At 41.1% G+C, this 15684-nt stretch overlaps 1 protein-coding gene and 1 long non-coding RNA gene across 6 annotated transcripts in view; both read right to left on the reverse strand.

Moving 5' to 3' along the window:
• LOC121292833 (YLP motif-containing protein 1-like) overlaps nucleotides 1–4679 on the reverse strand; it is a 159194-nt gene extending 154515 nt beyond the window's left edge. For 3 of the 5 annotated variants that reach the window (XM_041215292.1, XM_041215290.1, XM_041215289.1), the window contains exon 1: nucleotides 4046–4677. In XM_041215292.1, the coding sequence (XP_041071226.1) occupies nucleotides 4046–4486 (441 nt within the window). In that variant the 5' untranslated portion in view covers nucleotides 4487–4677. Of the gene's footprint in view, nucleotides 1–4045 lie in introns of all 5 variants that reach the window. The other 2 variants (XR_005946342.1, XM_041215293.1) reach the window with 1 other exon arrangement.
• Nucleotides 4680–10056: 5377 nt separating this feature from the next.
• On the reverse strand, nucleotides 10057–14761 carry LOC121292209. Its single transcript, XR_005946215.1, has 2 exons — nucleotides 14722–14761; nucleotides 10057–11686 (listed from the first exon to the last, which is right to left on the reverse strand). It is a non-coding gene; the product is annotated as an uncharacterized LOC121292209 (long non-coding RNA).
• Between the last annotated feature and the right edge of the window lie 923 nt (nucleotides 14762–15684).

Here is a 15684-nt window from a genome sequence, read left to right on the forward strand (position 1 = left end):
TTTTAACCACACATTCAGTTTATCACCAAGATGCCCAAACATTGCCCATGTGGACTTCAACGTTCCCTTCACTGCTTAATCCCTTATCCATGTCTTCATTACATCAAAGATTGGCTAGTCCAACACACTCCTTGCTGGACATCTTAATTTCCAGCCTTCACAGGCTTCAATTAATACAGAATTCTTCAAGACACCCATCAATCCATTATCTCCAAGCACCATTAATTCCCTGTGCCCAGCAAATTGACTTCAAGGTCCTGGATTGCAAATCTCTGCATGATTTTAATGCACCTTCTAAGCAACCTTCCACAACCATATGATCCTGTCTACATGCTCTACTCCTCTAATACCAGATTACTGCTCATTCTCTGATCTCTGTTCCATCTAGTAAGCAAGCCTTTGAGTCACTATGTCCCTGCCTTTTGGAATATTCTTCCAAAACTATTTCTTCCATAATTATTTCTATCTTCATTGTTGCTTTCCAAAGCCTCCTTAACATCTCTTCTCCATGAGGCCCACACTTATCCCTCTTCAATGCTCATTATCCATCATTCAGCCTTTTTCAGGTGTTAGGAGATCCATAGAAAAGCACATTTTTATTGCTTCCATTTCTCCTAGGCCATTTACTAGTGTCAAAAATTGAGAAAACATATTACTAGTTGCGGACACGGAGCGCATTGTATCAATAGCTCACTTTCTTGGATTTATATGAGTCCAGCCCCTCAGCTAATCCAAAACTGTGGGCTGTTTTCAATAAATCTATTTTGCCATGGTTGAGTGCTCTCAGTGGCATTATGGAGCAACCCCACAGACTGATCCACCTGACCTGGCAGGCTTCTTGTCAGACAAGGCAATTCACATTTTTGAAAGAAAATGTTAAACAAAGCTTTTGCAAGTTTTTTTCTCTTGCGCCAATGAATTCTCATTTCCTGAAGACACTGGTTTCCTGTTGCATTATAATTCATGTTATAATTCCACAACTAGTGTTAATGTTCTCATATCTCATCCAAGGAATGAGCATTTACAACAAAGCAAAACCAGTTATTCAAACATGAAGCTTCATCATGTCCTCATTTGCTGTCCACTGATGCATAATCCTAGCTGGAGTCACCATCAGGAGTGGCATGTATGGAAGATTTCCTTAACCCAGGTGCTGAAGTTAATTGTACTGCCCTGCCATCTGTGTTCTGACTGAAAACAGGTATCTCAGCATGGTCTAAAATTGAATCTGAGACATTTGTCGTCTTTGTAGCTCACCCTGTGTAGGGGTCGGTTAGCTCAGTTGGCTAGAGTGCAGAATGACACCAATGCATGGGTTCAATCCCTGTACCAGTTAGGGTAGTTCATGGAGGACTACCTCCTTGTCTTGCCCCATGCTTGGTGGAGTGGTGCCCCACAAGCTATATAACCACTTGTCTCTCTCAAATGGAGGGAGATGCCTATGGTTCCTCATGGACCATTGCTAATCACTGTTACCAGAGCTCAACTGTTCAATAGGTAAGGTTGGGTTAAATGCTTCAGATCCACGACCCTTTGCCAGAACACTTCAAACATCAGCCCTATTTTCATTTTGCCACAATTGCTATTTGAACGACTCAGTGCTTTGAGGATTTTGCTTCTTTTATTTCAGATTTCCAGCATCTGTAACATTTTACCTTTTGCTCATTTGATAAATTTTCTCTGCCATCAGTACAATATTTCTGTCAGTACATCTGTATTACTATATAATACAGGAGTACTTTAAACATGCTGGAATAAGATCATTACAGATGCAAAATATGATTTAAAGATAATGACATTACTTTACAACGCAGGAAACATTGCTGAAACAATACTGGAAGACAAGTAAATTTCATGACAGAGCAGGATAGCAGACTAAGCATGTTTAAGGAGCAGTATACCAGTCTGAACCTTCATCATACCAGTGTCCTTGTTTGGATAATTAGGTTTCGAACTTAGCGAGCTTTATACTGAGAGGTGTTTACTGGTCCTATCTGTTCTCTATTGAATGCTAATTCAACAACTGTGATAAAATGATTTCCCCAAACCTGTAAGTCTGCATATACATTACAGACAGGGATCTGAGTATGATAAATGGCCTGAGCAAACATTAAATTAGCACATTGCAATCATGTACTTCCCTTTCCATGCCATCACTAGATTTTACCCATCCAGACAATGTATCTGTCTCATTTACTAAACAGCAATTTTAAATATACAAGTAATCAGTTGCAACTGCTACTTACAACAATCTCACCTTGCCCAAAAAACCTGAAAAGTAGAATTTTACCTACTTTTAAAATATATTTTAATTAGACAACCTTCTAACACAGTCAGCCCTACCTCCCTCCAAGTCAGCTGCTGTAACAGACTAGAGTTCTTATTATGCCAATTACGATACTGTACACTTCAACAGTTATATAGGTCAGAAATGCACATCACTGTAAATTCATCCCAGCAAACAAGGTACTTTATTTCTACCAGACTGTTCATGGCCTATCAGGAGTAGCAAAACAAATAATAAAGTTCATTCAAGCAGCATTATAGTTCAATACGTTTTCTGCCACAATTATGCATACAGACTTGCCAACTTTAATTACTGGGTGATACCAACTAAAAGAACTTCAGCAGGGAAGCACAAAAGTTAGACTCATTGCATAATTTCACCCAAATATATACAGCTCTGCCAGTACATTCAATGTATTTTGGCAGGTTATCAATGTGGGAATTACTGTCTTGACACAATATAAGCTGGCCAAAAGCTTTTACACAGAGATATGGATGAGGCTTTGTGATTTTTTTTTCTATAAATGAAAAGAAATACTTTGGCTTTAATTGGAGAAAGAGATAGCCTATTCTAATTCTTTTAAATGACAAAGACAAATTTGCAGCATAAGACCCAGTGCCGTAAAATGAGATCACTTATGTTCCAAACATCAACTGTAGGCTTATTCAGCAATCATCCACACTGACAATGGGTAGCTGCCATTCTTTCTGCTCCTGTACACCAATCAAAATACTTGTTACTTAATCCTGCAACAAGTTAGGGATTGCAAAAACATCCCTAATCAATGACCAGAAGCAAAAAGGATGCAGATGCCTTGCTGTGTCAATGCACATACTCAATACTTAACTGACATCACCCGATGCACACTGGAATTTCTGCCAATAGTTAGGTACAAGCCTTGTTTTTTATAAGAAAACAAATTATCAAGGGGCAATATTTTGCTTTCCATTACTACATTTTTTCTTTATCACAGCATATCATTCATCTTCCTAAAATCAAAGTCAACAAACTCAATGTCTGTGGAATAATCCAATGCAAGGTTAGGCCAGGTTATGGTTCCAGATAAGAATTCCCAATCGCAACAATGCCATCATCAATAGCACCAGAAATCAGCCTCTCTCTCAATACAAAGAAAGGCTGATTATCTGAAACTATCTTGGATACCTCCAAATCAATTGTCTTAAAGCAGAACTAGGCATAAATCTGACAACAGGTCTCCAACATATTCTCCAAAGGGAAAAACTGTTGGAAGGGAAATGAGGAGCGAAAAGGAAAATCAACCTGAACACTTGTTCCATTTATACATTTTCTGTCATCATGACTTCACAGGGCAGAGAACCTTGCACTCCGACTAATCAGCGGATAACTATTATTTCCAGCAATAATTCAAGTGTCCAACTGGTAAGAATGTCGTAAAGTACATATTGTCCTTCTCATTGATCAGATCATTTTTCCTCTGCTAAGAGCTCTCTTAGACAGTAGCAACTTCCCAAGAATTTTTGAAAGCTTCAAACAGGAGATCACAGGCCACGGTTGCGATTCAAACCAGGTTCTCTTCATTCCACAACTACCTATCGACTTTTTAAAGTGAACTAATTAAATACATGCAGTTTGACTTTTTATAAACTAGATTCTAAATGTCAGTCCCTAAGTAATCTATCTGGATTTTTTTCACCTTTTAATGTATGTACTTTTAACGTTTTCACAGTACCAACATATCTGAAATAATTTTGTTTTTTTTCTTTCCCTTTACCTCACCTGTAAAGCCACGGAGGAGAAATCTGGGTGTTGTTGAGTGGGTTGGTTAGTCTGGGTTAGTTGGCTCTGGGTATTGCTGGTGTCCCAGAGGTTCTGAGGCGGTGGAGGTTGCTGTAGATGAGGCGGCAATGGTGGGGGTGGTATGGACGGTGGTGGAAGGTTTTGATGGGCAGGATGCTGCAGCACCGACTGCAACTGCTGCTGGTGCATTTGTTGCAGCTGCTGCATCTGCTGGAGGTGCTGCTGTCTTAGCGTCTGGAAGTTGGACGCTAAGCCGGCACTGGGGACTGGCGGAGGTACGGTGGTCGGGCTAAGCGTGGCGCCAACCACCATACCTGGGGCCGGTACACGGGGCCCGGGAGGCATTGGCGGCTGAGCGGCTCCGCCATAGTATGGAAGATGTGCCCCTCCCCCACCATACCGACCCCATGACGGATACATCGGGTCTTAATCTTTATCCAAACACTTTCAACCGACGTAAATAACTCGACGGAGATGAAATATAACGGATATTATTAAAATTCTGACAGGCTGCCCCGTCGAATCAGAGCCGAAATATTCACAATAAGCAATCAATATTTCAGACTCTCCTGCATTCTTCGCTGACCGGCGCCATTACACGAAGAACCAGAAAAACAGACGTTCTGCGTCATCGCGTCACGCTCTCCCCATGCAGCGTGCTTCAACTGATGTCGCAAAATGTAAGGCACGCGGGATCTTCGTTCCCCCTTTTTTGTTTTACGACACAGTGGTCAAAGAGATTTCCATGAAGACTATTTGAAAGGTTGGGAGCGCCATCTTTATTACAGGCACAACGGTGTGGAGCTGAGTTTCAGGCTCCAGAAAGCGATCTACAAGATTATCGATCGGTTTGACAGAGAGAGCATAAAGATGATCTTTCCACTTGCGGATGAGACCAGGAGCCATAAACATATAAACAAAAGCAAAATACTACAGATGCTGAAAATCTGAAATAACAAGTTGCTGAAAAGAAAAACAGAATTACCTGGAAAAACTCAGCAGGTCTGGCAGCATCGGCGGAGAAGAAAAGAGTTGACGTTTAGAGTCCTCATGACCCTTCGACAGAACTTGAGTTCGAGTCCAAGAAAGAGTTGAAATATAAGCTGGTTTAAGGTGTGTGTGTGGGGGGCGGAGAGAGAGAGAGAGAGAAGTGGAGTGGGGGTGTGGTTGTAGGGACAAACAAGCAGTGATAGAAGCAAAACAAAAACAGAATTACCTGGAAAAACTCAGCAGGTCTGGCAACATCGGCGGAGAAGAAAAGAGTTGACGTTTCGAGTCCTCATGACCCTTCGACAGTGATAGAAGCAGATCAAAAGATGTCAACAACAATAGTACAAAAGAACACATAGGTGTTAAAGTTAAAGTTGGTGATATTATCTAAACGAATGTGCTAATTAAGAATGGATGGTAGGGCACTCAAGGTATAGCTCTAGTGGGGGTGTCTTTTTAAATTTTTTTAAAAAATAATGGAAATAGGTGGAAAAAGGAAAATCTTTATAATTTATTGGAAAAAAAAGGAAGGGGGAAACAGAAAGGGGGTGGGGATGGGGGAGGGAGCTCACGACCTAAAGTTGTTGAATTCAATATTCAGTCCGGAAGGCTGTAAAGTGCCTAGTCGGAAGATGAGGTGTTGTTCCTCCAGTTTGCGTTGGGCTTCACTGGAACAATGCAGCAAGCCAAGGACAGACATGTGGGCAAGAGAGCAGGATGGAGTGTTAAAATGGCAAGCGACAGGGAGGTTTGGGTCATTCTTGCGGAGAGACCGCAGGTGTTCTGCAAAGCGGTCGCTTTTCCCACCTATTTCCATTATTTTTAAAAAAAAATTTAAAAAAAACACCCCCACTAGAGCTATACCTTGAGTGCCCTACCATCCATTCTTAATTAGCACATTTGTTTAGATAATATCACCAACTTTAACTTTAACACCTATGTGTTCTTTTGTACTATTGTTGTTGACATCTTTTGATGATCTGCTTCTATCACTGCTTGTTTGTCCCTACAACCACACCCCCACTCCACTTCTCTCTCTCTCTCTCTCTCTCCCCGCCCCCCACACACACACCTTAAACCAGCTTATATTTCAACTCTTTCTTGGACTCGAACTCAAGTTCTGTCGAAGGGTCATGAGGACTCGAAACGTCAACTCTTTTCTTCTCTGCCGATGCTGCCAGACCTGCTGAGTTTTTCCAGGTAATTCTGTTTTTGTTTTTGTTTTGGATTTCCAGCATCCGCAGTTTTTTTGTTTTTATAAGTTGCTGAAAAGTCCTGGAACTCCTTCCTTACAGCACTGTGGGTGTTCCTGCAACACATGAACTGCAGCAGTTCAAGAAGGCGGCTCACCACCACTTTCTCAATGGCAGTTAGGGATGGACAATAAATGCTGATCTATAGCCAGCGATGTTCACATCCCATGAACGAATAAATAACGTAAAAAAAAACTCAGTCGATCAGGCAGCATCGTTGTGGAGAGAAATAGTTAATGTTTCAAGTCCATTGATAAAGGTTCTGATCAAGGGTTATCATCAACCTGAAACATTAACACTGTTTCTCTTCCACAGCTGCTGCCTGACCTGCTGAGTATAGGCGATAAAAATAAGATGATTACAGCCTTGGTTCAAACATGGACAGAATAGCTGAATTCTAGAGGTAGGTGAGAGTGACTACCCTTGACATCAAGGTAGTATTTCACCGAGTGTGGCATCAAGGAGCCCTAGCAAAACTGGAGTCAATGGGAATCAGGGGGAAAACTCTCCGCTGGTTGGAACCATACCTAGCACAAAGGAAGACGGTTGTGGTTGTTAGAGGTCAATCATCTCAGGTCCAGGACAGCACTGCAGGAGTTCCTCAGGATAGTGTCCAGTAGCAGCAGTATATACCATTTACAAGATGCACTACAGAAACTCATCAAGGCTCCTTAGGCAGCATCTTCCAAACCATGACCACCACCATCTAGAAGGACAAGGGCAGCAGATACATGGGACCACCACCACCTGGAAGTTCACCTCCAAGTCACTCACCATCCTGACTTGGAAATATATCACCATTCCTTCACTGTCGCTGGGTCAAAATCCTGGAACTCCCTCCCGAACAACACTGTGGGTGTAACTACAGCACATGGACTGCAGCAGTTCAAGGAGGCAGCTCATCACCACCTTCTCAAGGGCAATTAGGGATGGGCAATAAATGCTGGCAGAGATGGCGACACCCACATTCTGTAAATGAATTTTTAAAAATAGAGAATTCTGGAGAAACTTCTTACCCAGAGATTAGTTAGAATGTGGACCTTGCAAATGTAGGGAGTAGTTGAGACAAATATCATAGATATATACAGGGGAAACTAGATAAAAACATTAGGGAGAAAGGAGTGTTGATGAAGCAAAAACAAAATACTGGAAATATAAACAGAAAGTGCTGGAAATACTCAGCTGGTCAGCATCATCTGTGGAGAGAAACAGAGTTAGCCTTTCAGGTCAAGAATATTTCATCAGAACAGTTGTGTGAAAGGTCGCTGACCTGAAACATCAAAGCTGTTTTGCTCTCCACAGGCACTGCCCACCCTGATATGTTAATGGTTTAGATGGAGAGATGTGAGAATCTAAAGACAGGCGTGGATCTGCGAGGTTGAATAGCCCGTTTCTGGACTGTAAATACTTCATAATGTTTGTAATTTGAATGATCACATGGGATCAGTGGCAACTTTGAGAGCTAAATATAGGGAAAAGTGTGCATCTCTGTGTGTTCATTGTTTTAAAGTTTTGCAGTCTATGGTTGCATCAATGCTTTGGCAATTCCCTTATCCATGGAGATGAAGCATGCTTCAAGAGCAATTTGTTTGGAGGCTGCAGTTGACATTGTGATGAATCACTTGCAGCAGGACAGGAAGGAGGACCAGATTTTGATAAATTTCTCTTGTTTAAGGCTCAGTAAGACCATAATTTCCCCTGAATGCACAAGAACTAGATCTATATTAATATAAAAGCAAAATACTGCAGATGCTGGAAATCTGAAATGCTGAAAACATGAACATGCTGGAAAAACTCAGCAAGTCTGGCAGCATCTGTGGAGCAAGGAACAGAGTTAATGTTTCAAGTCTGTATAACTCTTCTTCAGTTCCTGGATTTACATTGTCTGAGTGGAGGATTCCTACTACTGCTCCCAGAGTGGTATGTGCAAACAGCTGCAGTCAGGAGAAAACTCAAAGGTTTTCCATATTGGGATCCAGGGGGCTTGCAATGAGGAGACCCAGGGGGCAATGTGTCATGTCTAGTTCATTCTGGTACTTTACGCCACTAGTTTTTATAAATTATTATTAAAAAATTATACCAGAATCAGTGATCATTCATGAGGAAAAAACAGTCTGGGTCTCTTTTCTCTTGAGGAAAGGCAGCTGAGGGTGGCCAAAATGTTGTTTATAAAATTCTGAAAGGTTTAGACAGCATGGATAACGAGAATGTTTCCACTTGTGAGGAACAGCATAACTAGAGGCTATTAATATTAAGGTAATTACCAAGAAGTCCAACAGCAAATTCAGAAGAAACCAAAGGAATGAGGAGAATGTGGAACTTGCTGCCACAGGGAGTGGTTGAATAGTATAGATAGATTTAAGAAGAAACAATAAATGTATATGAGGAAGAAGGAATGGAGAGCTAAGATTTACTTGAGGAAAGATAGGAGGTGGCTTGATGGAGATAAATGCTGGTATGGACTGGTTTGGTTGAATGGTCTATTTCTGTCCTGTATGTCCGATGTAATTCTATTTGAAATCACACTTCGGGTGATTTATCTATTCTGAGCCAAATTTGGTTACCCAGACTTCTTTTATATCTTCAAAATATCTTCAAATGTATTAACCACCACATTGTGGAAAAGAGAAGAAGAGCGGTTTAACAAAGCTTCTTCTTCAAACTAAAACCCATTACTTTTATTCTGAGTTAGCACAGGTTACTTGCTGTCAAGACCGGGCCAGGATTTGTTATCCATTTCTAATTGCCCTTGAATTGGGCAATTTCAGGAGACAATTAACAGTCAACCACATTGCTGTGGATCTGGAGTCACATGTAGGCCAGACCAGGTAGGCAGATTTCCTTCCCAAAAAGGCTTTAGTGAACCAGATGGTTTTTTATGACAATCGATGATAGATTCATGGTCACTGTTACTGAGGCTAGCTTTATATTCCAGATTTTATACACTGAAATTAAATTCCACCAGCTGCCGTGGTGGGATTTGAACCCATATCCCCAGAGCATTAGCCTGGGAGTCTGGATTACTGGTTTAGTAATTACCCATTACCACTACACCACCAACTTCCCAATTAAGCCCAATTGTGGTAACTTACTCACTGGAGAATACAAAGGATACCCACTACATCTCAAGTCAACTCAAGAAAGGCGGGGGGGGGGGGGGGGGGGGGGGGGGGGGGGTTATTGACAACACAAAACATTGTGCAGAAGAAACAGGAGGAGTAGGCCACATGGTTCCTTGAACCTGCCCCACATAAAGTAAGATCATGGCTGATCCAAATTTGGTCTCAGCAGCACTTTCCTGCCTGTTCCCCATAACCGTTGACTCCCCTATAGTTCAGTAATCTGTCTACCTCAGCCTTGGATATATTCAATTGCTCAGCCTCCACAGATCTCTGAGGTAAAGAGTTCCAAAGATTCACATGTCCCTGAAAGAGGAAATTCCTCATCATCTCAGTCTTAAATGGGAGATCCCTTATTCTTAAACTATGACCCCTCATTTTTGATTTTGACAAGTGAGGAAACATCTTCTCAGCATCTACCATGTTAAGTCTTCTCAGAATCTTTTATGTATCAATAAGGTCACCTCTCATTCTTCTAAAGTCCACTGGGTATAAGCCCAAGCTACTCAATCTTTCATCATGAGAAAACCCCATCTTCTCAACAATCAAACTAGTGAACCTTCTCTGAACGGCATCCAATGCACGTATATCCCTTCTTAAATATGGAGACCAAAACTGTAAGCAGTAGTCTAGGTGCGGGGCAACTTATTGCCCATATTTATTTATAAATAAAATGATTCATAGAAAAAACATACAAAATATTAACATTGCAATGCATGTATGAGAGAATGAGGACTTGTCCACATTAGGTTATTAGTTTTTCTTCATTTTGTGAGAGGCTTGCAATCCAACTCAAGGAGTTAATTTCCTTATGTGATTTCAGTATTCAGGCAACATGGCAAATTGGTAAATCAAAAACAGGTTGTGTCAGACCAATAAAGAAGGACTCTGATTTCAGTGGCCTTGGTCTTTAGGCAAGAATAAGAGCCAGACAGTCATATTAATCGGGATGTTGTATGAGTTTATGCAACTCTATTATATGCATAACTGCTATCTTCCTCAAGTTCCCATGGGCTGTGTTAAAACTTTCCAAGATATGTCTGTATACATTATTGACACCATACAAAGGGGTCTAGGTAAACAAAATGGAACAAGCCCCCAAATAAATTATGGTACATGTCAAGTTTGTTAAAACTAGACAAAAAGATTATTCACCCCAGGGATGCCCACAAAGTAACCTTAGAGCATCATCTTGGATAGTGAACATATTTCAATCATATTATTATTGAGTTCAATCCAGCTGAGGCATTAAGTCACTGTTACACTTATGATTTAAATTTTTAGGTCATTATTAAATATCCAATTACCTTTACTGTAATCCCAATACTTACCTAATAGTGGCATTGATCATATCCTTAAATTGTAGTTAAGAGGTGTGATTAATATAGCACTGTTCTACCTTGTCTTTGATGTCTCTTGCATTTAACTCAGTGTTGCACACTGATCCTGCTGTTGACAAATTCAGTTCAGTCAATAATTGACATCTTTCAGACTAGATTATGTTGGACAGTCCAGACTGAGACAATTTAGATACCATGCTGTGCATGAAAACCGAAACATAAAACAGTGATTTTACTCTGAGATGTACATTTGCAACATTGGTGAAAAGGAATAAGATGCAGCTGGCAGCCTTCCAATAAGATAGGTTGATTGTGGAGATTTATCAATACAATTCCAACACATTGAGGGTGTTTATTTCTGAGAATGGAAACTTTCTTTGGATGAATCAGATGACACTTCACAAAACAGTAAACAGTTTCAACTTGTACCTTTCAGAATATAGAAGGTGGGGGAGTAGCACTAGATGAATAGTTCCTTTGAAGAGCCAGCACAGCCACACCAAGTGGAATGGCCTCCTTCTGTGCTGTAACCATTCTGTGATTCTGAGAGAATGAAATGGTGCATGCAGAATATGTGAGCCTTCAATATCAATGTCTTATTCAGCATTGAAGACTAGAAGCCCGAATTGTGGTATTTATCCAGTTGATTCCTTTCGATTAAAAGTAACTTCTTTGAAGAACTCAAGCTGGAAATTGTTTAACCATCTTCACATCTTGGAAGACTGGCCAAAATCAGTTGTATTCCCTTTCCTGCGTTTCAACTTGACTGTCTCCGTACATCACACCAATATCCCTCTAAGCTGCATGGCTGCACAACAAGCCAAAAGTTCCCACGAAGACCATGCACAAGTCTGCCCCCTTACATTGACGTGTGCAATCACAAAGGCCGGCAGCACAATGAAACAAATTGCCTGCAAACTACAAAAAAAATTAGAAGGTATATTGCATTACAAATAAAAATTACATATCAGTTGTAATGAATGTTACATTCATAAACATTTGAATCATGTTATTCCGTTATGAAAAAAACACGCTTTATCAAACATAAACAGCGTGTTTCATTATTTTGTGCTTATGGGAGAGGCAGCCACTGTCATAAACCTCATTTATTGAAACCATACAAATTCAGAAAGAAATGCCTATTTTTGTCACATATTTTCTTACTGAGATGAGTCTTACCTTTGGCTGCAAAGCAGGTCAATGCAATGAAACAGTCCCAGTCATAACTGAGCTTTTCACTGGGCTTCAGAGCTCTGAAGAAGGGTCATACAGATTCAAAGCGTTAACTCTGTGTTTCTTTCTCCACAGATGCTGTCAGACCTGCTGAGTTTTTCCAGTATTTTTAGTTTTTATTTTATATTTATGTAGCACTTTTTAAGTAGTAAAGCGACCCAAGGCACTTCACACGAGCATTATAAAACATAATATGACACCGAGTCACGTAAGGAGATAACTCACAGCTTTGTCAAAGAGGTAGGCTGTAAGGAGTGTCTTAACGCAAGAAAGTGAGGTGGATAGATCTCCGGAGGCTATTCCAGAGTTCGGGAAGGCACAGCCACTATTGGTGGAATGATTAAAATCAGGGATGCACAAGAGGAAAGAACATGACTTGAAATTTAGGATGAGAATTTTAAAGTCAAGGCGTTAAGCGGGAGCCAATGTAGGTCAGCAAGCACAGGGGTGATAAGGAGCAGAACTTGATGTGAATTAAGACACAGGCAGCTTTTGAATGTCAAGTTTACGAAGGGTAGAATGTAGGAAACCAACCAGGAGTGCGTTGAAATAGTCAAGTCCAAAGGAAACAAATGCATAAACGAGGGTTTCAGCAGCTGATGAGCTGAGACAGGGGCGAAGTTACGGAGCTCGAAATATGTGGTCTTGGAGATGGCACAAATGTTTGGTCGAATGCTCAACTCAGGGTCAAAGGTCCAAGGACTCAGGATCAGGCAAGATCCTGATATACACTTGGGTCTATGGCAACTGACCTATTGCACAGGTTTTCCGAAGGGATGATTTACAGGTGCGAAACTTCAGTCTCAATCAGATTGCTTTTGACAGAAAAAAAATGGACAATATGTATTTTTCAAGCATTTTTGTGGGCATTGCTTTAGTTTAAAGACTTGATTTGGAGGTGATTTGCTATTCTATTTTTCCTAGTTATCTCTTTGAACTAGCGTTTTTTGTTGTCTTAATGTTTAATAATGTTGCAGACTAAAATTGTGCAGGACACTAACAAGGTTAAAGCGAATAAAAGAGATACTTCAACTAAATAGGAAGTTAGTCGGCGATGCCACTGTGAATTTTAAAGGCTTGTAGAAAAAGGACAGAGTGAAGCAAGGAAATCCACAGATTTGAAGTCCTGGAATTTGGAATTGTACATCCTGCGGAAAGCATTTGTCTTTTCACACTGATGACATGTTGAGGGACAGCCACCACCGCTGACATTGCTACCTTAATTCCTTTTGGTTCTTACAATCTACCAATCTAACATCGTGTGGACAATTAACTAGCTCTTAGAATGACTCTTAAATGTTACCATACACCCGGGTTCATGGAAGTCAGAGAGAACAGAACTATCGACTTTGATGGGGACTGAAAGGGGCAGTCGTACTCCAGCTGTCCATTGTACAGCCTGGCCAATTGACTCCAATGGAAGGGAAAATAGGGCGTTCACAAATAAAGGACTTTCTTTTAAATTGAGTCTTCTGGATTAAAATAACTCATCTCGACATAGTCTTTCATAAATACTTAATTCAAAATTATCTCTAATTTTCAGAAAACAATGTGTTACTTCTTGCATGCTTTGAAATCAAACTGAAAATTTTTGTGCATTAATTTCGCAGGAGGGTGAACTCCTTATTTTCCAGGGTTATCTTTTTTTAAACAAGAAAGGAGATTTCCAAAACCTCTCAAGACCAGAAAGTACAGTTACTAACAAGTGGGCACGGACCCACAGTAAATCATTAAGCAATCTCACTCATGGGCACCATAAGCTTGACTGGTGTGGCAATAGAAACAAAACTTTGTTGTAGTAGAGGATTCGTTTCTCAAAGTTTTCATCAAAACAACTTTTTGAGGGGTGCAGGGTATAGGCACAGTAATAGTAACTTTATCCTGTACCTAACATCATATACCTGACCGAGGTGTACTTCTACCACCCAGCAGCATCATTCTAAGTCACAAAATAAACAGGCCATATTAAACAAAGATTGTTGGGCAGAAAATTACCTACTAGGTACAGCATAAAATTATAAAGGGCCAGGGTGACCTCCTGGACTAGTCTCAATTGCCTAAGAGGGTCAGAAGGGAATTTCTCTGCCAAATTGGTGAGAGTTTTTGCTTTCTTTTTCGTCTCTCCAAGAAGATCATATCGTTTTGGGTGTGGGATGAGGAATCTATGCAACGCTTCCTTGATCTTTCTCAGCTTCTTGTTTCATTTACCTCTTTATAAGGGTCATGAACAGTACTCTAGCTACTTGCATTCCTGGAGTGTGCCCAAACTATCACAATCATCTTTCTTGGATTTTTTCGTGTAAGCAGTTTCTTGTCTAAGCCATATTTTTATTACATCATTCTTGATTCTTTGCATCCAAGATAATTTCAGTATTCCTTTCTATCAGCTCAACCCTGCTGTTAGTCTCCTTTGCTCACCTTGTGATGTCTGCTAATAATATTTCAAAAATTAACGTTTCCTTCTCACATGATGGAGCTTGTGCTGGGCCGCGCTGTCAACGCTCTTGCTTGGACCTTCAAGGTCAGCCTGGAGACCCTCTATTGCCTTCTGAATGCTGGTTGCCAGAGTCTATAGGGCAGCCCTACACCTCATGTTTCTGTAATACTAATGGTGGAAAACACCATGGAAGCCACAATAATGTGATCCATGAGATTATTCACAGGATGCGGTCTCCTATTGCCCGTCCCTAATTGCCCTTGAGAAGGTGGTGGTGAGATACCTTCTTGAACTTCTGCAGTCCATGTGGTGTAGGTACACCTGCAGTGCCGTTAGGGAAGGAGTTTCAGGATTGACCCAGCGACAGTGAAGGAACGATTATATATTTTCAAGTCAGCATGGTGAGTGGCCTGGAGGGGATCTTCCATGTGGTGGTATACCGATGTGTCTGCTGCCCTTGTCCTTCTGGAGGATCGTAGTCATAGGTTTGGAAGGTGCTGTCTAAGGAGGCTTGGGGAGTTTCTGCAGTGCATTTTGTAGATGCTGCCACTGTGCATCAGTGGTGGAGGGAGTGAAAGTTTGTGGATGGGGTGCCAATCAAGCGGGCTGCATTGTCCTGGACAGTGTCAATCTTCTTGAGTGTTATGGGAGCTGCTCTCATCCAGGCAAGTGGGGAAAATTCCATTACATTCTTGACTTGTGCCTTGTAGATGATGAACAGGCTTTGGGGAGTCAGGAGGTGAGCTACTCATCGCACGATTCCTAGCCCCTGACCTGCTTCTGTAGCCATAGTATTTATATGGTTAGTCCAGTTCCATTTCTGGCCAATGGTAACCCCCAGGATGTTGATAGTGGGGGATTCAGTGATGTTAATGCCATTGTACCTCAAGGGGCGATGGTTGGATTCTCTCTTGTTGGAGATGGTCATTGCCTGACACTTTTGTGGTGCAAATGTTACTTGCCACTCGTCAGTCCAAGCCTGGCTATTGTCCAGGTGTTGTTGCATTTAGACATGGATTGCTTCAGTATCTGAATTATGTTTTGAGTCACAAATTATGCTGAAAATTGTGCAATCATCATCCAACATCCCCACTTCTGACCTTATGATGGAAGAAAGGTCATTGATGAAGTAGCTGAAGATGATTGGGCCTAGGATACTACCCTGAAGAACGCCTGCAGTGATGTCCTGGGACTAAGATGATTGACCTCCAACAACCACAGCCATCTTCCTCTGTGATAGGTATGA

Source organism: Carcharodon carcharias, chromosome 20 (assembly GCF_017639515.1).
Source record: "Carcharodon carcharias isolate sCarCar2 chromosome 20, sCarCar2.pri, whole genome shotgun sequence".
Lineage (NCBI taxonomy): Eukaryota > Metazoa > Chordata > Chondrichthyes > Lamniformes > Lamnidae > Carcharodon > Carcharodon carcharias.